Here is a 23,182-nt window from a genome sequence, read left to right as displayed (position 1 = left end):
TAAACCCCAGAAAAAAAGTATGTATGAGTGTGTGCATGTGAGTGAGTGTGAGTGTGGGGGGGTGTTCCTATGCAGTCCATACTGGACTCAAGATCACAATCCTCGCTGCCTCTGCCTTCTAAGTACTAGGATCACAGGCCCACTCCATTACACATTCTGACGTCCTCCATTTCTCTCTGTTTCCTAGGGATCTCTGTGCTTTGAAACACTGAAATACTGTGGATCCAGCTTAATATGTAAAAGTATGTTTATTTTTTTAAAAAACCTATCACCGTCCTTCCTAGCACAGAGAATTTCACTGTATAGCTAATATAAATTACTTGTTTTGAAAAATAGCTGACTCGCAACCTCTATTATTCTTCAAGTCTTTGGTTGGGATAGGAAAAAATGGTTGCGGAAGCCAAATTACAACAAGGATGGGAAGTCATTGTGTTTATTTCTTTAGTATATATATAAAAAAAAAATCATTGGATATGAAATCTGATACAAAAGAAACTGATGTAACAAAGCAGTATCCATAGCAACTACAATTTAATATTTCAGCCCTCTTCACTTCAGCTGCAGTGGATTAAATAAAATGACAAGATGTTCCCTTTGAAAAGTAAACCCGTTACCATGGAAACAGTTTAGTCTAAGAAGTAAACAAGGAGTGGACAGAAAGAAGCAGGAAGCTTGCATCTGAATTTCAAAACAGGAGAAATATCTTTTCCAGGAGGTGGGAAGGTGGAGAGATTTCTTCTGAAGGACTGGTCACTTGGTCCCAGGGGCCTGCCCAACCTAGGGCTGGCCTGAGAATGTGACACAGTCACTTCATCATCCCAAAGAAAGGGAAGGTGGAGGGGAGTAGCACTGTGGATATTTACCACAGAGCACCAAGTACATGACTCCAGAAACAAGGTGACTTGATTCCAACTTTAACTCTAAGTGTAATTTTGACATAATCTCTGAGTCCTCAGCTCATAATGGCCAATAATGTGGCAACGAGACTGCAGCGGTAAGAGAACAGCTATGGAATGAACTAAACATGGCCTGTTGCTCTCACTGCTATTCTTAGCTCTATGTGATGGCAATCAGTCTTCATCCTGTATCTGCCATGACTTTTGTGAAAAAATACACCACACAAATGGCTGACATGCTCTCAAGAGCAAAACCACTGTGAAGATAGGAACCAAGCCTGCTTTTAGATCCCCACTATGCCCAAGAGCACATTTTATAGCTTTAACTAGCATGTAGTAAGTGTGCAAAGTAAAAGACTTCATGGAAGGATGTCTCTGCCATGTCTATCGAGTACTTCAATCACATTCTTCCCCACATTCTGTCTCCCTGAACAGTCTACCTTACACTTTCATGTCACTTTCTTTTTCATCTATGAGAGACAACACGTAATACCTATTTTTCAGAATCTAGCTTTTTTTTTTTTACTTAAAAGGATCATCTTGCAGTTCTATCCATTTCATTTTGTACTTCTTTATAATTGAATAACTCTCCATTGTATACAGACAGCACATTGTCTTTATCTATTTACATATGGATAAGCACCTAGGCTATGTCCATAGCTGGCTACTGTGAACAGTACTGGAATACATGGATGTAGACTATCTCTAAGGTGCTGACGTAGATCCTCTGTTACATGTCTAGGAGTGGTAAGCAGATTAACACAGCAGCTCCACTTTTGGTTTTTGTGAAAAACCCTATAACTTGTCTCTATAGTAGCTACACTATTTTATATTACTAGAGTGTGTAAGTGTTCTTCTCTGTCCACTTCCCCTTCAAAGTCATTCTGCTCTGTTATTCTCTCAGTCTTTTTAAAAATGTACTTGTGAACCTGCACACACTGTATGCTCCTGCACACACTGAGTACAATGACTGCAGTGACCACAGAGGGTGTTCAGATCCCCTGGAGCTGGAGTTACGGGAATTGTGAGTCAAGGAACATAGATGCTGGGAATCAAAGTTCAGTCCTCTCACAGAGCAATAATCACTGAGTCTTCTCTCCAGCCCTGTTTCTTTTCTTTAGATTTATTTTGTGTGTGTGGGTGTTTCGCTTATATGTATGTATATACACCATGTACACTCCTGGTGCTCATGGAGGTCAGAAAAGGGCACTAAATCCCCTGTGACTGGGGTTCTGGATGGTAGTAAACCACCATGTGGGTGTTCGGAACTGAACCCTAGGCCTCCAGAAGAGCAGCAAGTGCTCTTGACTACCACGCTATTCCTCCAGCCCCTTCCCCTACTGCAACCCATTCCCTAATTTGCTTTCTTTTTTAAAAATGTTATTTTTTTTTTAAATTTTATGTTCATCAATGTTTTCCTGCACATCTGTGTGAGGCTGTCAGATCTTGGGAGTTACAGACAGTTGTCAGCTGCCATGTGGGTTCTGGGAATTGAACCCAGGTCCTCTGGAAGAGTAGTCAGTGCTCTTAGCCACTGAGTCATCTCTCCAGCCCCCTAATTTGTTTTCTTTTTTTTTTTTTTTCTTTTTTTTTCTTTTTAAAAGGGCACCAGATCTCATTACAGATGGTTGTGAGCCATCATGTGGTTGCTAGGAATTGAACTCAGGACCTTTGGAACAACAAGCAGTGCCCTTAACCTCTGAGCCATTTCTCCAGCCCTAATTTGTTTTCTTAATGAGAGAGTCTCTGACTGAGGTGAGACAGAATCTCAATGCAGTTTTGATTTGCATTCTCCTGGTGTCTAAAGAAATTGGGCATTAATATATTCTGAATGAATGCTAATACTCTAAATCAACTGTACTTTAGCTATAGTTAGCACTTAAGAGCTTTATTCCAAAATAATAAAGTCACTGGTATCCTCTAAGCAAAGTTAATCTGAAAAGAGGTATGATAAACTATCTAACAGGAATAAAATTTAGCTATCATTTAAAAAACAATCAAATGAGAGAATTAATCAGTAAGAGAATGAGTGGATGGTCCACACTCATGGGTGTGAAGTCAACATAGGCCTGGAGCTGGAGTCACAGTATAAAGGCCTCGGATAAAGCTGAGAAGCCTGGCCACAACCCTACAGCTCTGCAGAAGATGGAATGGCCTGAGGAAAGAAAGCCACTCTCTTGGAAAGTCACAGCAGTTAATCACAGAAGCAGTTCTCCCATAGGCTATTCCAAAAGAGAATCCAGTGTCCAGAACTAAGGAAGCATCAGCCGAGGAGCAACAAGACTGTCTACCCTGGTAAGAATCATAATAACCCCAGCCTTTCACTCCAAACAACTTCAGAGCAGAGAAATGGGTTTAAAACTGTGTTACAATTGGGGGTGGGGGCACAAGGCTGAAACCCTAGCACTCGGGATTGAGCCCAAGGGTGGAGGAGGTGGAAAGCTGAATGGATTATAAAGGAAGGGAAAAAGGAAAATCTACTTAGTATTTATGAGGAAGACTGGGTGGACAGCAGATGAGAAGGAGCTACTTTCAAGTGTGATGACAGCCTTGTTCGTTGTCTGCATTTCTTACCCACTCAATGTAGTGATCAGCATAGGGTACCTCGAGATAACATCCAACTCTGTCCCACTTCAGGCTCCCCCTGGACTTACTGCCTCCATTTGCTGCACAAATGAAATAGCTTAACAACCACAGCATAACAACAAAAGTGCATGGAGGCCGGGCAGTGGTAGTGCACGCCTTTAATCCCAGCACTTGGGAGGCAGAGCCAGGCGGATCTCTGTGAGTTTGAGGCCAGCCTGGTCTTCAGAGCGAGATCCAGGACAGGCACCAAAACAAAACAGAGAAACCCTGTCTTGAAAAACCAAAAAAAAAAAAAGGGGGGGGGGCATATGCACATATATGCATACCAAGCTTTAGCAAACAAATTATTGTGGTGGTTTTGGAGACAAGGTTTCTCTCTATAAGAGCCCTGGGTGTCCTCAAACTCACAGAGATTGGCCTGACTCTGCCTCCTAAATGCTGGGATTAAAGGGGTGTGCCACCACTGCCTGCCTACAAATTATCTTTTAAAAACCCTATCATGAAGAAAAACATAACAGCTGCCCTCCAGAATTGAGCTGATCTCCTGAGCAAAGACAGGACTTTCCAGGAACTGAAATCACACTACAAAAACCTGCAGAGAGAAATCACAGAACTGGTAAGCAGGACTACAATACATTTCCAAGGTCTCTCTGTCTCAATGGGAAGAGTCTGAAATGCTTTAAAGACAAAGCCATCTCCTAATTCCTCTTTATTGTAATGCTGTGAATGTGCTGGGCAAAGAGGCAAACGACACCAATTAACTGCCTTATATGTGTAACAATACTGGATACATCAGGGGCTGGAGAGATGGTTCACCGGTTAAGAGCACAGGTGCTCTTCCAGAGGACCAGGGTTCAATTCCCAGAACCCACATGACAGCTTACAACTGTCTGTAACTCCAGTTCCAGGTGATCTGACACCTTCACACTAATGCACATTTAAAAAAAAAAAAAATTAAAAGAAAAAAAAATGGAAACACCAAATGTTACCACATATATAGGAGACCATCTTTAAAAACACAATTTCTGAGTTCAAAGCCAGCCTGGTCTATAAAGTGAGTACCAGAACAGCCAGGGCTAAACACAGAGAAGCCCTGTCTCGAAAAAACTAAATAAATAAATGAATGAATGAATATAAAGAATAAAAATAAAAACACAATTTCAGGGGCTGGAGAGATAGCTAAGAGTTAAAAGAGTACTAGCTGCTCTTTCAGTGGACCCAGATTCAATTCTTAGTACCCACAATGGTGGCTCATAGCTGTCTATAACTCCAATTCCAGGGGATTAAATGCCCTCTTCTGGTGATTTTGGGCAGCACCAGGCAAGCATGAGGTATGTAGAATAAGATAAATAAAAACAAAATTTCAGGACTGAGAAAGGTAGTATGATATAACAGTGGGAATGCGAGTTTGAGGACAGTCTAGGTAACCTAGTGATGTCCTGTCTCAAAATACAAAGAAGATGGCAGTGTATACAGCTTAGTTAGTGGTAAAGCACTTAACTACCAACTAGGTGTTAGGTTGTGGGGTCAATCCTTACAACAGGGGAAGAAAAGTTTTTTCAAGAGGAATAAAGATAAATACTGAAAATGAGACAGAAGGAGGCAGATTAGTCAAGTGTGGACAGCTGGTTACAAAGAACCTTCATTCCCAAGACAATTGCTAATGCTGTTTTGCTACTAAGAGAAACATACCTGCAAGAAACTGGAGCCGAGGACTTAGAATTATGACAACTCAATAAGCATTTTCATACTGTTCTCACCAGTCTTTACAAGAGGCAGAGCTTTTCCCATGTGGAATCCCAACACCACCTGGCTCCAGAGCTAGTCATTTCTCTTACTCCTGACATAAGGATGGTACTGAACATAAGTTTTGTTTTGTGGTTTTGGTTTTTTTCAAAAATGGGCCTCAGTATATAGCCCTGGCTGGCTTGATCCACCTGCCTCGGCCGTTGGAGCGCTGGGATTAAAGGCCTGTGCCTCCACAGCCATCTGAGCTTACTGATGTCAAAGATCCATTTGTGTAGGACACAGTGGCGCACACCTGCAGTCCCAGCACTTGAGTGCCAAAGGCAGGTAGATCTCGAGGTTCTAGGTCAGACAGGGCTACACAATGAGCCCTGTCTCAGTCTCTGCTCTTCCCCCAACAAAAACGATCCATCTGCCAGGCCCTCCATTAGGAACAGAGGTTATAAGAATAGGTGTGACCTCTGTCCAACAGGGAAGTAAATCACATAACCATAAGTAAATGTATATTTTAAAGAATGTTACCAGAAATTATCTCTAGCCTAGGTGAATTAAATAACAGTTCATCTTAGGGTGAGAGCATCACAGGGCACACAAAATATAAAAGGTAAGTTTCCTTTTACAATTATTTTAAACATATATCCAAGCACCTGTGGCACCTGGATCAGAAACTTTATGATACAGAAGATCATCGACTCTGTGTGCTTCTTCCGAAGACTCATGAGTACATGCTTTCAAAGTCGTCCTTTAGCTGGTGTTTCCTGCCTTCTCCCATCCTGTCTACATCTGCCACAAGGTTAGGACTAGTGTGTCTTTGGTAGGAGGAACGTGGCTCAGTAAGGACAAAAAGCAAAGTGGAAAGGAAAAGGGAACTTAGAAGGAAGACAGGATCAGGAACCCATACACTAGAGAACCAACAGCATGGCAGACACTGAGGTGAGGCAGGTCAGAGCTGCCTCAACAAAGGAACACACCAGGAAGATGTTGTGAGAAGCAGATGGTATTAAAGGCGGCATGAGTGACACATGGGAAGTGTGTCCAGGCTGCCCACCAGATCAGGCTGCATGTGCTGCTCCCACACTTGCAATGCGCAGCTTCTCTCAGATTCGAGTCAGGGTTCTAGCTCCGTGGACAACGAGGTGGCAGGCAGCAGGGTAACGGATCTGACAATTGACTGCTCCCAGGAAGCATGACCTTCTACATTCCCAGTGCAACAAGTGAGGGATGAGCCAGAAGGGAACTGGCTCGTGTTTTCTACTGATAAGCCTGCACAAAGGCCCTCACTAACCAGGAGTAACTGCAGTGCTATCCTTCACCTTCTCCACCACCAGATATGCCCCAAAATCCTGGACAGGAGACAGCAGTTCAGAAGCAGCTTTCCAAAAATATTTTCTCTAGACAGGAAAATAAAAAACAAATGCATACATACAGGAAACAGTGCTGCTGACTTTATTGCATGTGAAGCACAGAAAAAGAAAATCAACTCTGAAACCCAGAGACCATCCACAGTACTTCCATGAACTCCAAATCTTCACCAGCAAGGCAGGTGGCTGTACCAAAGTACCATGAAAGCAGGTCTATACCAAGAAAAGCCAGCCAAACGAATAGTAGCCCCTGACCCAATTTTTTTTTTTTTTAACTAAAAAGAGGATGTAAAGACCTTCAACAGAAAAATCAGTAATCTCCCAAATACTCAAACATATGGTCTTGTTCCAGAAGCAAGCACTCTTGGAGATACTGGGTATTATCCTCAAACTTCTAAACACACTGTTCAAATATACATTGTCAAAATAGAAAGGGGCCATCACAGGGATGGGAATCAAACACAGAAATATCAACAAAGACTAACCCTGCTTCACTCCTCTATACAGCATCACTTTGGTTCTACTTCTAAAATTAAGCCTGCTTTAGGAATATTTTAAAAGTTAGCACTGCTAAAACCCTGCCCCAGTCAGAGGCCTCTTCTTACTAGAGTTGATCACACAAAGCTCTACATCTTACATCCATGTTTCCAGCTGAGCATTTACACAGGCCTCCCTCCTTGGTGTCAATACACAGTGAACTTCTCCTCACCTGGGTGCACATTCTACCTTAGGGTGCTTTCTGCAGTCCTCACATCTGCGCAGAGCCTGACTGCTGTTTCTAAATTGTTCCCACCCCATCGGGAGAAGGGGGAGAGGAAATGAGAAGCAGCTAGCAATCCCAAACTTCTCTAACTCCCGGTTTGAGTAAGAATTCCATTGTGCAAAATCTGCTTATCCTGACTGGCTCCCTAGTAAACCACAGTGATGGCCACCTGCCTGGGCTCACTCTACAAACAGTAGGTACAAAAAGCATAACTTCGCCGGCGGTGGTGGCGCACGCCTTTAATCCCAGCACTCCGGAGGCAGAGCCAGGCAGATCTCTGTGAGTTCGAGGCCAGCCTGGACTACCAAGTGAGTTCCAGGAAAGGCGCAAAGCTACACAGAGAAACCCTGTCTCAAAAAAAAAAAAAAAAAAACCACACCAAAAAAAAAAAGCATAACTTCACCTGGGTAGAAAGGGCTACTTAGTGGTCAGACATTAAGGCACAGATACCAAATGTGGCCTTGTCTGCCTTCTTTGGCACCAAACCCTTTCCACTCTCCTACCGAACTTAATTCATGCAAAATACACACATACCACAAAGCTAAATCAAACATACAATAAGTAAAAGTATATTAATCTGAATTTTAACACAGATGTCAGTGTGTTTAGTCTCACAAAGCTGGAAGGAAACTCCAAAGAGAAGGCTTTGCTCACTCAGAAGAAACAGAAAAACTGATGTGCCATGACAGCTCCTTTTTAAAAACCCATTTGAAGATGATACAGTTGCAACTGTATCCACAGCCATTCCCTCATGTGTCACCTCACAAGAATTATAATTTGCTCTAGCAAACAGGCTCTCAATCAAAACAAGTTCCACCCACCTTCAAAGCAACCAATAGCTGCCCACCTACCACCCTTCCTAAAAGCAGCCAAACAGATCAGCTCTGTGGCCCGGCAATCCCTACAAGGCACCTGGGCAACGAGGCAGCGTGCAGGTTTGCTCTGCAGGTTTGAAGACAGACAAACTCTACCAAATGCACTGGGCAAACTCAGGCTAAAATCACCGAAGAGAACAGGAGGTGAGGGAATGGGGAAGAGGACACAGACAGACTCACAAAGCTTCACAGTCTACATTTGCTTAATTCATCTCTGGGTAGACCCCACGCACAGCTCTGATTTTATGCTTCGCAATGCCACCTCTGCGTGGCCAGCTGGCTGAATCAAAGGCTCTGGAACATGCACTGTGAATGGCGAGATGATTCATAAACATCTTTAGAAGGAGCTCGAGCAGCAAAGCCAGTGTCTCCGCGAGGCCAGGGGAAGATCGCCTACCTGCAGGGGCTGAATGGATCATCCATGACTAAGAGAGGCTCTGGTGAGTCTAGCTGGATCCTGTACCTCTACTTACTGCTAAAACTCTGCCCTTTTCTACTCTAAGTACTCAAAATGGAGGCACATGCAGGCTGAGAGACCTCACAGAGCTCTCACTGAGCTTGTGCTATGACCTAAGCCTTCACGCAGAACGCAGAAACTTCCCTCACACTGACAGGACTGAGCATGTGCTGTGACCCTCCCTCATCCACACACTGTCTCTCCACAACGCAATCAATCTCAACCCTGCTGTTTCCGTAAATAAAGCCCAGCCAACAGACTCCAAAGCTTCTCCCAGCACACCAAGCTAGTGTGCAGAGAAGTGGGGCCTTAGGAAGGGGGTTCCAGACAGCCAACACTAAAGAACTCCACAAGCCAAGCCAAGGAGAGGCGTCTGTCCACAGGAGACAACACCAAGTTCCCTTTTGTCTTTCTTAGTTTTAAGTAGATTATGTTTTTAAGTAACCATTTTTTTCAAGAAAGAACAAAAATGAGAAACCAGATCTAAATGGTTGCACCTGGGATTAAACACGGAAACCCAGCAGCACACTTAAGCACAGCAGCGGGGCTCACAAGAAGCAACTACAACATTTTTTTTCCTGACAAAAAGAACAAACAAGCAAGCTAGCCACTTTAAGTACAGCCAGTGGAGACAGATGGCACTACACATGAAAGAATCCTATGTTTAATGCACAGAGCTCCAAATTGCCAAGTGATAAATCACCTTTCCTCAGGTAATGAATAGGAGCTCAGTCAGGTCTTGAAAAATGGAATTCTAACAAAAACAGCTAGAAGGTTCAAATCAAGGACTTGGGGACGAAGGGGTATAACTCAGAGATAGAGTACTCACCCAGCATGAACCATAATGGTGGGCTGACACCCATCCCCAACATAAAGCAAATGTGCATTCTTTTGCCTCCCCACACCAAAAGATCATCTGCTATAAACACCTCAGCATCCAGAAAAAAAAAAAAAAACCACATTCCATATTCCCTGTTTCAACTCTCTTAGCCAAACCCTCACAGCACTATCCATGAAACTAAATCTATTAAAAGCTCATTCTGAAGGATTTCTAAAGCCATGTAAATAAGGCTACCTTATAGCAATACTGAGCACCAAAGTATTTACTCACACTACCTACAGATTAGCCAAGGGAGTTTCTGATAAAACCCTGCAAAACAAATCCGTTTTCTCATCCAGTGTTCATCTCCCACAAAGGGCAAAGGAGCTGTTTGTCAAGTAAGAAACAGCTGACATGTAGGTTTTTCCCACGTGCGAAACGAATGGCGAGTTTTACATCACTTAGTTATAATTTTAAAAAAAAAGAAGATCACAAGATCCCCCAAAACATGAAAGACAAGATTGGGAAAAAAAGGCAGGACCAACTGCTTCTGTTCAGAAGTACACTTAGTCACCTAGAGATTCTCACAGCAGCGTACTACTGGCAGTCTCATGTGCAGGGCCCTCTGTCTATGCTATGAAACAAAGCACATTCTAAGATGAGGAATCTACACATTCAGCTGCAGAAAACATGATCTACAACATACCAGAAATGCCAAGGGCTGAGGATGTGACTCAGCTGATAAAAGTGCTTGCCCAACATTCACAAAGCTCTGAGTTTGAGCCTCAGTACTAAGCCAGGTATGCTGCTAGTAATCATAGCATGCGGGGTGGAGGTGGGGGTGGGGGGAGACTCAAGGTTCAAGGCCACTCTCAGTTGTGTAAAAGGTCTTCAGTTCAGAGACAGAAGGGAGGAGGGAGAACAAGAATGCATGTATGCAACCAGATACATCCCAACAAAGGAAAACAGGGTGGCAGATTGGAAGAACATTCCCAGAACTGCTGCAGTTCACATCCCCGAGACCTGCTGAAATGGAGAGCCTCGGAACGAAACTGGTACCAAAAAAACCCTTTCACATAGGAAAGGTTCACGTGAACAAGTAACATGGAATAATAATTCAATAGAGCCACCTGAATGCTGAAAAAAAAAAAAAACATAGGAACTATCACATAAAATGTTACTCTAAGTTTAGAAAGTCATATTTTCAAAATTATTGTCTGGTCTCACTAGATTCCCTGGATGACACCAATGGCCGAATCCCAGAGCAAGCCTGAAGTCCTCACTCTTAATAGGTGACGAGGAGAGCCTTCCCACCTGTGTTTGTTCTCCCAATGATGGCGGAATTCACCTGCGAGGCACAGACCTGACATTCTGTTGTTGGCTACTGGGGAGGAAGAAAAGACAGCTGTGCCAGCTGTGCCAGCTCTCCGCCAAAGGGAGAAGGCGTGCAGTCCTACCTACTTCCTTTTTTGTCCAGGTCCTAGAAGTGGCTACCAGTCCACTGTTCATTTGAAAATCCAGACAACAGTTGAAACTGGGGCTCTCAGAGAGCTGGGTCCCTGTGACAGCCTAGAAGTGCTGTCACACTTGCTTACACTAGTATCTGATGTTGGCCTCGTCATTTGCTGTTCCTTTTACTGACTGTAGTTAGTTGGTGGTGAATGACTTTTCTTTTAATGTTCGTCATTTCTAAGTGTAAGCTCAACATTCTCAGTTTATCTGTGGCCATCCTGCACAATCTTGCACAAGGGTATATGCTGTAGGATGGTCTGTATGTCAAATGTGTTGCTCCGATTGGTCAATAAATAAAACACTGATTGGCCAGTAGCCAGGCAGGAAGTATAGGTGGGATGAACAGAGAGGAGAACTGAGAAAACAGGAAGGTGGAGGGAGACACTGCCAGCCACCGCCATGACAAACAGCATGTGAAGATGCCGGTAAGCCACAAGCCACGTGGCAAGGTATAGATTTATAGAAATGGGTTAATTTAAGATATAAGAACAGTTAACAAAAAGCCTAAGCCATTAGGCCAAACAGTTTGAATAATATAAGCATCTATGTGTTTATTTTATAAGTGGGCTGTCGGACAGCCAGGGCTTGGCGAGAAAACTCTCCAGCTACAAATGGCGCCCAATGTGGGGCACAAACCCACGACCCTGAGATTAAGAGTCTCATGCTCTACTGACTGAGCTAGGTTATGAAAAATCCATTAATACCAACAGGTATATCCTTCCAAAAACTTCTTAAATACTTTTTTATCATGGGGCTTCACCAGTATGAGTCTACTTTTTATATTATCTCCTCCTTGAGTCCTCAGACTTTCTGGGTCACATACAGGCTTCCTAGAGACCAACAACAAACCTGACCTAAGGCTCACACTAGACTTATTTAATATTTTATTCAATATCTGAGGATGTGTTCAGGAAAAAAGTTACTGTAATAATCAGATCTGGGCTTTTATCCTATTGTGCTGAAGGCCTTTTAGCACAAGGAAAACTTTCAGACATGAGAGCAACCAAGAAAATGCTTATGCAGCTCTAGTGGCTCATCCCCAAAGTTGCACAAAGATCTTTCAGGAGATTAAAGAATGTGTAGGAAAAAAAAAAAGAATGTAGCACCTTGTCAATGAAAATATATAACTACTCCTATAATTAGCAAGAAATTACAAAAATTCCAAAACCTTACACAAGTCACCTGCAGGGTTAACTATGACCACCTTCACATGATGGATGTAGAACAGATTCCAGGAAATGAATACCTCACTGACAGACATAAAGATAAAGTGGCCGCATGAGACTAGAGCCTAGGCATGCCAGATTCAAAAGGAAACTGTCTTTCCCAGGGCTGATCTTAACTCAAAAGATGAAGCAGTCAATTAAATGGATATGAGGTACTAGGTGAAGCAAGTAAGGCCAGTGAAAAGAGACAAAGAACCATGGTTAAGACCAATCTATTGCATGCTCAACCAAAGACTCTGGGGTTTTGGCTGACTGTACAGCAGGTCTAACTGGTTCTGTTTACCAAGATCTTCTTTCCTTTTTTGGGGGTGGGGATTTTGAGATAGGGTTTCTCTATGTAACTACCCTGGCTGTCCTGGAACTTACTCTGTAGACCAGGATGGCCTTGAACTCACAGAGATCCACTTGTCTGCCTCCCAATTGCTGGGATTAAAGGAGTGAGCCACCACTGCCAAGCCTGAAATTTATTTTGTAAGTAGTCAGTAGAGTTTGAATTAGATTCTTCATATAAAAGGAAAGCACAATAACACTATTTTGCAGAGAGCAATCACCCACAGAAGTAAACGTGGGATGAATCTTGTTCACATAAGACCAATGAATGTTCCCTGAGTATATGGATGTCAGAAACAGACTCTGAAATCAGAGCTGAATACTGAGGGTTCGAGGTTAGGCTGCTTGAAGCTCTCACATGTCACTCACCCTTCACACTTTATTTGAGCAGAAAGTTTAGCTCCTTAAATGACAAGGGAAAATGGATGGGGTCACATTCCCTTATCTAAATCTGAGACCCTTAGGGTCAGAGGTTTTTCAGGGTTAGGAACTTTCAATCATAATGACCACATGATACAGTATATAGCATCCCAGGAGCACCTAAGCTATAACTACATTTTTTTTTTAATAAAATGGGCAAATTTACACAAAGTACACTAAATTACAAGTATAGCCTCAGATCAGTGTAAGTGAGGTGTGGTCACAAAATTAATTCTGGTGTCACTGAACATAAACTGTTAGGTTTTCAGATCTTTTGTATTTCAGAGTTGAAAAGATCACAGATCCAATTATTGTAGATGGTTTTGTAACAATTAGTATTCTTGATTTAAAATGCAAACAAAAGAAAATATATGTTATTTTCTTTCCAAAACACCAGTCTTTGGTTGAGCTGCAAAAGATTGGTCCTATAAATGAAATTCACATTAGGTAAAGCTAGATTCCATATATGAGAGAAAATACACATTATGTAACTCCTCCCTCACATGGCCACCCACCTACTTTCGTGTCCTATATATATATTTGGAAAGACTTAAATTCTGCATATGAGAAAACGAGGGTGTTTGCCTTTCTTTTGTCTCCATGACACTGTTGTTTCTCATTATCCCCTCTACTTTCCTAACTCTCACTCTCCTCTCACTCACATCTCATCAAAGAAAACACAAGATGTACAGTCAGCAAAGAGCTTTCTCCCACTTTGTAGACTCTGTTTCCTTTGCTTGCAGAAGGATTTTACTTCATGTTATATCACTGGTCAATTCTTACTATTATTTAGTAAGCTAGTAGAGTCTTTTTCAGTTTCAGGTCTTATAGAGAAGTGTATCTATGTTCTGGCATCTTTTTTGAAAACCTGGTGGCTGTAGCTGGCCTCTGTGCCAGGACCACCCTGTTGATGTTCCTATAGCTAGCTCTGTGGTATACTTCCAGTCGGGTATTACAAAACCTCCCCAAACTGCTCTTTCTGCTTAGGGTTGCTTTAGTTACTTACAACACTTGGTGCTTCCACCTAAGTTTTAAGATTACCTTTACTTCTATAAAGAACATCAATGGAAAGTGATGAGGATGACACTAGTTCCAGACTGCTTTAGGAATAAGCTATTTATACAGTATTAATTTTGCAATCTCACAAGCAGGGGAGGTCTTTTCTTCTAAGTGTCTTTAGAGTGGAGGGCTTTAAAAATTATATTATTTTCTGCCGGGCGGTGGTGGCGCACGCCTTTAATCCCAGCACTCGGGAGGCAGAGCCAGGCGGATCTCTGTGAGTTCGAGGCCAGCCTGGGCTACCAAGCGAGTTCCAGGAAAGGCGCAAAGCTACACAGAGAAACCCTGTCTTGAAAAACCAAAACAAAAAAAACAAACAAACAAAAAAATGTATTATTTTCTGCATATTTATTTTAATATGTGTGTTTATATGTGCACTTGGGTGTCCATGGAGACCAGACAAGGATGTCAGATCCCCAGGAGCTAGAGTTACAGGTGGTTATAGGCCATCTGATGTAGGTGCTGGAAACTGAACCCAGGTCCTCTGGAAGAGCTTTATGTGTTCTTAAAAGAAGCATTACACCAGCCCCAGTGCAGTGTTTTTAAATTTTCCATTATAAAAGTCTTCTTTGTTTGATTAGGTTTATTCCTGGCGTGCAGGGGAAGGGGTATATCTGTGGCACTAGGGACTGAACACACAGCCTGCATGTGCTAGTTCAGTACCCAGGCCCACCCCCCTTTTTTTTGGCTTCTCAAGACAGGGCTTCTCTGTGTAACAGTTCTGGCTGGCCTCAAACTCACAGAGATCCATCTGCTTCTGCCACTGTTGGGATGAGTGCTGGGATTAAAGGCATGTGTCACCATCTACCAGTCCAGCCCAGTTTTTCTTTAAAGCTACCGTGAATGCAATTTTTTTTTTCTTGAGTCCCCTTCTTGGTAAATTCATTATTGGTATAAGAAAAAACTAGCCAAATTTTTTTTACAGTTTTTTTTAATGTGTATGAGTTTGCCTGCATGTATGTCTATGCACCACATGCTAGCCTAGTGTCCATGGAGGAGGAGGGGGTCAGATCCCCTGGAACTGAAGTAACAGATGGTCATGAGCAACAATGTGGATTCTGGGAACCAAACCTGAGACCTCTGTAAGAACAGCAAGGGCTTTTAACAGTTGAGCCAGCCCCTACTTAAACTGTTCTTATCTTCATTTTTGATGGCCCTATAAGGAATCAATTTTTACTACCTTTATGAGGGTCTGTTTTCTCTAGCAAAATGAAATTTGAGCTTTTCATTTTCAAACATAGGCCATGCATGTACTAAGAACGTATTTGACAGTAACATTTCAAGTCACTATCCCTCTCTCTCACTCTTGGGATTGGTCATAGGGCCTTATGCATGTTTTGCAAGCATTCTACCACTGAGCTACATTCCAACCCCTTTCTACTTTTAATTTGGAGGGAAGGTCTTATCAAGTTGCCCAGGCTGGTTCTAAATACACTCTGTAGCAAACGTAGATGTTGAACTTGTGATCCTCTTGCCTCAACCTCCCAAGTAGCTGCGATTACAAGCCTGAGCCACCAGATCCAGCAGTCTCTTATATTATGAAATGTTAGTTTTAAATATGTACATTATCATGTCTTTTATTACCCAAGGAAAGTATGAGTGAACTCAAACTAGCATTCCTGTGTTAGGCAAACTGAATGCTGTTTAGTGAGATCATGTTTATTTATCCATTTTTTCCTAATACTTCCAGCTTCTGAAATACAGCTTATTCAACATATTCCCTAATAATTCTCAGGACTTCATTGTTACCTGAAGTAATGTTCCAATTTTCATCTCTAATGTATTAATCCAAGTTGTTGCTTCTTGTCAATTTAAATTTTCAAAGAACCAGCTCTTTGACTTATTGTACTGTTTTTAAGGCTCTGCTTCATTAATTTCTTTCCAGATCCTAATTATTTTTGTCTACTGGTTTTTGGTTGGTTAGGCTTGTTCTTGTTTTTCTATGACCTTGAAGTGCATCATTAAACCTAATGTTATTGTCGATATCTCTGTGGTTTTTAAAGCAAGAATAGTTTATTGAGTAATTTTGCAAGAGGGCAGTGTCTAGAAAGCTGCATGTAACATACAGCTGTCTCTTGATATTTCATGTAAGCCTTCATAGCAGGACATGTCTTTGTAGAACTGCCTTCATGGCATCCCAGAGGTTCAGTTAAGTACTGTTTTCATTTTCATGTGCTGTTAAGAATTTTTAAATTCCAGCTCTAATTTCTTCAATGACCCACTGTTCATTCATGAGTATGTGTATAGAGTGAGAGTGTGTGTGTGTGTGTGTGTGTGTGTGTGTGTGTGTGTGTGTGTTTTCATTCACATGTGTGCACAAGCCAGAAGACACCAACTCTGTTTCTTTTGAAGGGTCAGTGTAGTCCTGGCTGTCCTGGAACTCTCTCTGTAGACCAGGCTGACCTTGAACTCAGAGATCTGCCTGCTTCTGCCTCCTGAGTGCTGGGATTAAATGTTGTATGCTACCACCTCCTGACCAAGAAGGTCTTGTTATTGACCTGGAACTTGCCCACTAGACTAGACTGGCTGACCATCAAGCTCCAGTTTCTGCCTCCCTGATGCTAGGATTGTAAGTGAAAGCACCACAATGCATGCTTTTATTTACATGGGTTCTGCAGACTGAATTTGGATCCTCATGTGTGCCAAGCAAGCGTTTTCCTGGCTGAGCTATCTCCTGAGCTCATAGTTTCTGTAATTTCTTTTGCTATTGGTTTTGAACCTTATTCTGCTATGATTTACTAAAATCTAAAATATCATTTTAATGGTTTTTCTTTGTTAGGATTTGAAAAATAAATTTTTAACATTTATTTATTTTATTTTATACGTATGAGTGTTCAGTCTGGATGTATGTACATATACCATATGCATGCCTGGAACTGGCCCAAGATCCTGGGAATGGTGCAATCTCCTATACTGGAGCCGCAACAGTTGGGAGCCATCATGTGGGTCCTGGGAATCAAATACAGATCTTCTGTGAGAGCAACAAGTGCTCTACGCTGCCAAACCATCTCTCCAGCCCCTGTAAGGATTTCTGTAATGACCTAAAATGTATTTGTTTATGGAAAGATTGTGTGTTTTGCAGTTGTTTTCTAGTCATCTGTTAAGTCCCTTTGCTCTGCGGTGTGGTTCTAATGCTGAAGTTTCTTTGTTGATTTGGGGAGTTGGAACAGGAGATGTGGATAACCATCATTGATGACAATGAGCTACTAAAAATCACCCATTATCATTTTTATTTCTACCTATCTGGACCTTTCTGTGTAGCAGTATTTGTTTTAGCCTCAATGTTCAGTGCACATCTATTTGCAACTGTTAAAATCTCCTAATGGAGCCTGGTGCCTTTAATCCTGGTACTCAGGAGGCAGAGGCAAGCAGGTCTCTATGAGTTTCAGGCCAGCTAGGTCTACATAGTGAGACCCTATGGGGTGTGTGTGTGTGTGTGTGTGTGTGTGTGTGTGTGTGTGTGTGTGACTGAAAACAAAAATCTCCAAATGAATTGTTCCCTTTGTTGCTGCACAGTGACCTTCATCTCTTCTAAGGCTTGGCATCTGTTTTAGCACATGGAACCAGGGCTCTCCCTGCTTGTTTTCAGTGTCCAGGTGATTGGCACGCTAACAGGTGTTCTGGTTTCATTTTTGTTGTGATAAAACATTCTGACAAAAAGCAACATAGGGAAAGGTAGGTTTGTTTTAGCCTACAACTCTAGATCATCACTGAAAGAACTTCAAGGCAAGCCTGCTTGCCATTCCACACAAGCAGCAAACCTAACCAAGGAACTCACTTTATAGCCAAAGAAGGACAGCAGTAACCATGAAAACATACCTAGTTAGCTTTCTTTACTTTTCTTTTTTTGATTTTTCAAGACAAGGTTTCTCTTTGCAGCCTAGCTGTCTGGGAACTTGCTCTATAAATCAGGCTGGTCTCAAACTCAGAGATCCACCTGCCTCTGCCTCCCGAGTACTAGGATTAAAGGTCTGTGCCACCACCACCTGGCTTTTCTTTTTCCTCTCTGTCTTCTAAAAAATTTATTTAGGTTTTTAAATTAATTTTATTTATGTGTACTTGTGTTTGCCTACATTAGTTTATGTGTAGCATGTGTGTGCAGAAACCTACAGAGGCTAGAAAAGGGTATGAGATTCTTTTTCTGTAACTGAAGTTATAGGTAGTTCTGAGCCACCATGTGGGTGCTGGGAACCGAACTTGGGTCCTCTGTAAGCATAGCAAGCACTCTTGACTGTTGAGCCATCTCTCCATCCCCTTAGCTAGTTTTTCTTTCTTTCTTTGTTTTTCCCCAAGACAGGGTTTCTCTGTGTAACAGGCCTGGCTGTCCTGGAACTCACTCTGTAGACCAGGTTGGCCTCAAACTCAAGAGATCCGCCTGCCTCTTCCTCTCGAGTACTGAGACTAAAGGTGAGCAACACCACCATCCAGCTTATCTAGCTTGCTTGCTTTCTTCCTTCCTTTCTTTCTTTAAAAAAAAAAAAAGATTTATCATGTATAATGTTCTGCGTGCATGTATGCCTGCAGGCCAGAAGAAGGTGCCAAATCTCATTACAGATGGTTGGGAGCAACCATGTGGTAGCTGGGAATTGAACTCAGGATCTTAACTGCTGAGCCATCTCTCCAGCCCTTATCTAGCTTTCTTATACAGCCCAAGATCACCTGCCTAAGAACTGGTGCTAACCACAGTACGCTGGATCCTCCAGAATCAATGAGCAATCAAGTCAACCCCTGATAGACATGCTTATAAGTCAATCTGACCCAGTTAAGTCCTCAATGAGACTCTCCTTTCAGATGACTTTAGGCTTTGTCAAGTTAAAGTTCAAGCTAACCAGGACTAGGGCCATCTTCCACTTTCAGGCTGTGTGCCTTTTTGGTGAAGTGTATTTTTCATAGCCACTCACTACCTTTCATATTATAAGTTGTGAGATATTTGTACACTGTGTGAAGACACATTGCTGTGATTGGTTTAATAAAGAATTGAATGGCCAATAGCTAGGCAGGTGATGAATCTAGGTGCTCAACAGACCACCAGGAGACACAGAAGCAGGATGGGCGGTGTGTGACAGAATGCTGATTAACAGAAATGGGTTAAGTTATAAGAGCTAGTTAGGAACAAGGCTAGGCTATAAGTCGAGATCTCATGATTAAAGAAGTCTCCATGTCATTATTTGAGAACTGGCTGGTGGGACAGAAAAAGACTCCTTACACATGTAAATACTTATTATTCTGTTACTCATGTACACCTTACCAAAATGGCGGGAACAGGTACTGTCCATTTCCTACTACTGGTCTCACCAGACCTTTTAGTGAATGTTCCTGAGATCTCATTACCTAAAGCAAACTAAACAAGAAGGAACTAACAACCTTTCCAAACTGACTTGTCTCTTTCCAACACATTATGGAAGGCTTAACAAAGTCTGCATCAAGGAAATGATCTACCAGAGGTTCAAAGCCCAGACCGACAGATGTGCTCTATCCTTATCCCTCCTCTCTACACCCTTACTTTGCACCTTTTCTTGCCTAATAAAAGGAAAAGCAAATGACAAGCCACATTAAATGCTGAAGGCACTAACTATGAAGTTTACACAGGATTTTGGAGTTATTTTTTGGTACCTTACTAACTTCAGTATAGATGCATAAACGAACAAGTATATACACATGTAAGTGAGAAAAGGAAAAACTCTGAATGGGCATAAATGATTCACTTACCTTGTCTCAGGGTTGTAGCCTAATATGTAGAAAAATGAGTCCACTCGGGCTTTAAACTCTCGAGCAGCAAATATGTCAGAAAAATGGGAGATGTTACACTTCCCTCTGGGGAAAAACAAAAAACAAAAAGTATTTTTAAATAAGTTGCTTTGCAAACCAACAATGCAGTTGGAAGGGTTGAGGGTGAGGGAAACACATGTCTCAATCCAGTGTACAACACACACACAGTCACCGTGAGCGGCTGGCAATGGTTTTGTTTAATGACTGCTTCAGTTTACAACTTTGTATTACAGTTGCTTTTACTGTGATAAAATAAAAACAATTAAACCACAGAGATAAACTGGGACTGAGGTGTTGTGGCTAGACAATCACTGCAGTTGAGTAATAATCAAAACAGTTGATTGTACGCAATCCTAGGCTACCAAGTAAAGTTGTCTCAACAAAACCCACAGAACATGAACAACAAAAGAGGATCTTAAGGCAGGGCTGTAATAAAATGAATTTAAGCAAACTAGAAACAAGGAGAAGAATATTAAAAATAATTGAGGAAATACATAATAAAAATTTCAATTTAAACTTTTTCTGAAGCAAAATTAGTCTTTTTTTTTCCCCACTACACTGAGGGGACCTTAACTGCTGGCTCTACTGATAACAACCCTCATCACTTTGGATATAATTTCTGGTCACTAAATTTCCTTGCTTAACATATAAGAGTTAAACTTTCCTGGAAATTGAAAACTTAAGTCTAGGTTTCCACAGAGTTGGGTTACAGTATATGAATAATTCCCAACTTCCAGGCAGGTCATGTTGGAACTCACTTCCACACAGAGTACAACACCTCTAGGTGTGACCATCAGCCAAAGTCAAACCATCCTATAGCCAAAACCTGGGAGACACTTCAAAAATGCAGAGAGCTACTTCCAGACACCAGGAACCCCAGGCAAGGCTAGAAATGGCACGGCAGGCAGCAGGCCCAACTTCCCACTGCACGCACGCACACTCTTGGCAGAGCTCTCTGGAGACCGGAGAGTTTGGACAACACCGGATCACTCAAAGGCAAGGTATTACCTCATAGTGTGTGGTCAAATGGATGAGAGAGGACTGAGTGTTAAAGAGAGAACTGCCATCATTTCCATCTGTTTGAAACATCTGGTTTCAGAGTTTTCTATGGTCCTGTCACCCCCATCCTTAAAGTAGTTCTTCACTGCTAACAGAATTCAAGTAAGGGCAGGATAGCTCACATGCAGTCACCCACCATTAAAGGAGGCACCCTAGAAAAGTCTCACCTCAGCTGGAGTGGTGGTACACACCTGTAACCCTGGCACCAGGGAGGCTGAGCCAGGAGGATTGCAAGCATGATGTATATACAGGGAAAAAAAAATCCTCAAAAAGCAGGAGGGAGGGATCAGTGATCCTTCAGTGGGGTGTCCAGAGTTGGTGGTGCATTCTGGGCTACACAAGTAGAGACAGTGCAGGAAGGTCACATGCTGAAGGACCAACAGTGAGGACAGAGCCTTCTATATAACACAAGGGAGGGAATAGGAGTAAAACTCATTTCTTTAAATTATCAATAACTGGGAAAGTCTTCCCATTCCTGAGGTTTATGTAAAACAAAAAAGCCTTACTTGATAACAAAAACAATGAAGAACCTTGGAAGACAGGACTTTCTATCCTAGGCTACCAGGTTAAAGTAGAGAAATGTTTGTGAAATTACTTTCTCAGGTTCCATATGATATCTATTGTCTTCCTGTGAACCACAGGACATTTTCAGAATCCCATCTTGATTTATGACTTGTGTCTTAAGTAGAGGGCTGTGTATAGTTTTCATGGTGGTTTCTCTAGGTGTTAACAATGCACACACAAAAATCAGCATAGTGCTAACTATGCTAACAAACACTCGCAACTCTAGGCAGTGCAGAAATCCTACTTGTACCTACATCCCTTAAACAAGATTGACCTAAATACTTCTCCACCTAACCAGGACAAAAGCCAGCACATTCTTTTGATTTGTTTTTTGTTTATTCATTCTTTCATAAGCTGGGGAACTCATTCATTAAAACTTCTAACCCTGGAGGGCAGAAGTTCGCTACAGATGTTTTACAATCTTACATCTAAGCTGTTAACGCCCATTATGCAGGATACATAGACAAAGAACTTCCCTTAAGCATTCAGGAGGGTGAAACCAGGCAGGGAATTAGCATAGGGAGGATATCAAGGTCAAGGTCAGCAAGCAAGGCAACAGTTACCCAAAACGGGGCCCAGGCCCTACAGGTCTCCCTTTTACTAATAAATGAGCTTCTGACTTAGGTTGCATGGGACGTCAGCAGGTCACCTTACCCGTCATGGAGATGCCTGCTCAGGACACAAAATAAATAAATAAATAAATAAATATAAATAAAAATAAAGGCTGTTGTCTTGCCCATCTCCAGGGACTGTATTTATTTGTGATAGTTTTCTGTGAATCTGGTGTACGTCTTTTCACATATGTACATGTGTGTGGAGGCCAGAGATTGCATGACAGGTGTCTTCCTTGATCACTACCCACATTATATATTGAGTCCGGGTGTCTCACTTGAACCCTGAGCTGGAGGATTCATCTAGTTGAGGATGCTCTGTCTCCAATTCATGCCTGCTCAGGGATTACAGACATGTAATTTATTACTGTCATTTATATGGTGCTGGGGATCTGAACTCCAGTCTTCACACTTACACAGCAAGTGCATTACCAGGTGAGCCATCTCTTGAACATTTGGATTCCTTTTTTTTTTTTTTTTTTTTTTTAAAGTGAATTCTCCTGTAGTGGTATTTGCTCCATCCATGACCTTGGGCTATAGGGCCTGAAGGAGGTGGTGCTTTCTGCTGTTGCACGTGACCTCTTAAAAGGAGAGGGAGAAGGGGCATATGCCCCTTCTCCCTGCTCCTGCCTGCAAGGTGCTCCCAGTCAGATCAGAGGATGACTTCAGCTGTCTACTATGTTCTGTATTCGTGAGTGTATTTCACCAATTTACCTTAATAAATTTCCCTAATTTAAAAAAAAAAAAAACTTCTTAAAATTTGTTTACTGATGTCGTTAGTGCAACTAATTTTCCTTTGACCATTTCTTGAATGCAAGCCAAAAATATATTGCATCTTTATTTTCATTTTTGCAAACTTCTTTTCTTTTAGCTTATATTGCCCCTTATATCAGAAGTTGTTTTAATAGGAAGTATTAAATTTCTGAGTATAGAGGGCTTTTATTCCTTTGTTTTTCATGGTAAGCTACTAATTTATAACAATATAATCAGATAGACATTTTTGTCTTACAACTTAATATACAACTTTTAAGAATATGACGAAGTCCTTAAAAAAGAATGTGCACTATTACGCAGAGTTCAAGGTTCAACAGTCTTACAATCAAGTGCTTAGGAAAAAAGAACTGAGGG

General features: G+C 41.9%; 1 protein-coding gene across 6 annotated transcripts in view; it reads right to left on the bottom strand.

Annotated features, from left to right (window-relative positions):
* The window catches only part of Rere (arginine-glutamic acid dipeptide repeats), a 359,917-nt gene that overhangs the window by 130,007 nt on the left and 206,728 nt on the right, over nt 1–23,182 (bottom strand). For 5 of the 6 annotated variants that reach the window (XM_059255429.1, XM_059255433.1, XM_059255430.1 and 2 more), the window contains one exon: nt 19,761–19,865. In XM_059255429.1, the coding sequence (XP_059111412.1) occupies nt 19,761–19,865 (105 nt within the window). Of the gene's footprint in view, nt 1–8,624; nt 8,880–19,760; nt 19,866–23,182 lie in introns of those variants that run through there. The other variant, XM_059255434.1, reaches the window with a different exon arrangement.

This window comes from Peromyscus eremicus, chromosome 2 (assembly GCF_949786415.1).
Source record: "Peromyscus eremicus chromosome 2, PerEre_H2_v1, whole genome shotgun sequence".
Lineage (NCBI taxonomy): Eukaryota > Metazoa > Chordata > Mammalia > Rodentia > Cricetidae > Peromyscus > Peromyscus eremicus.
This window is presented reverse-complemented; position numbering and strand designations above follow the sequence as displayed.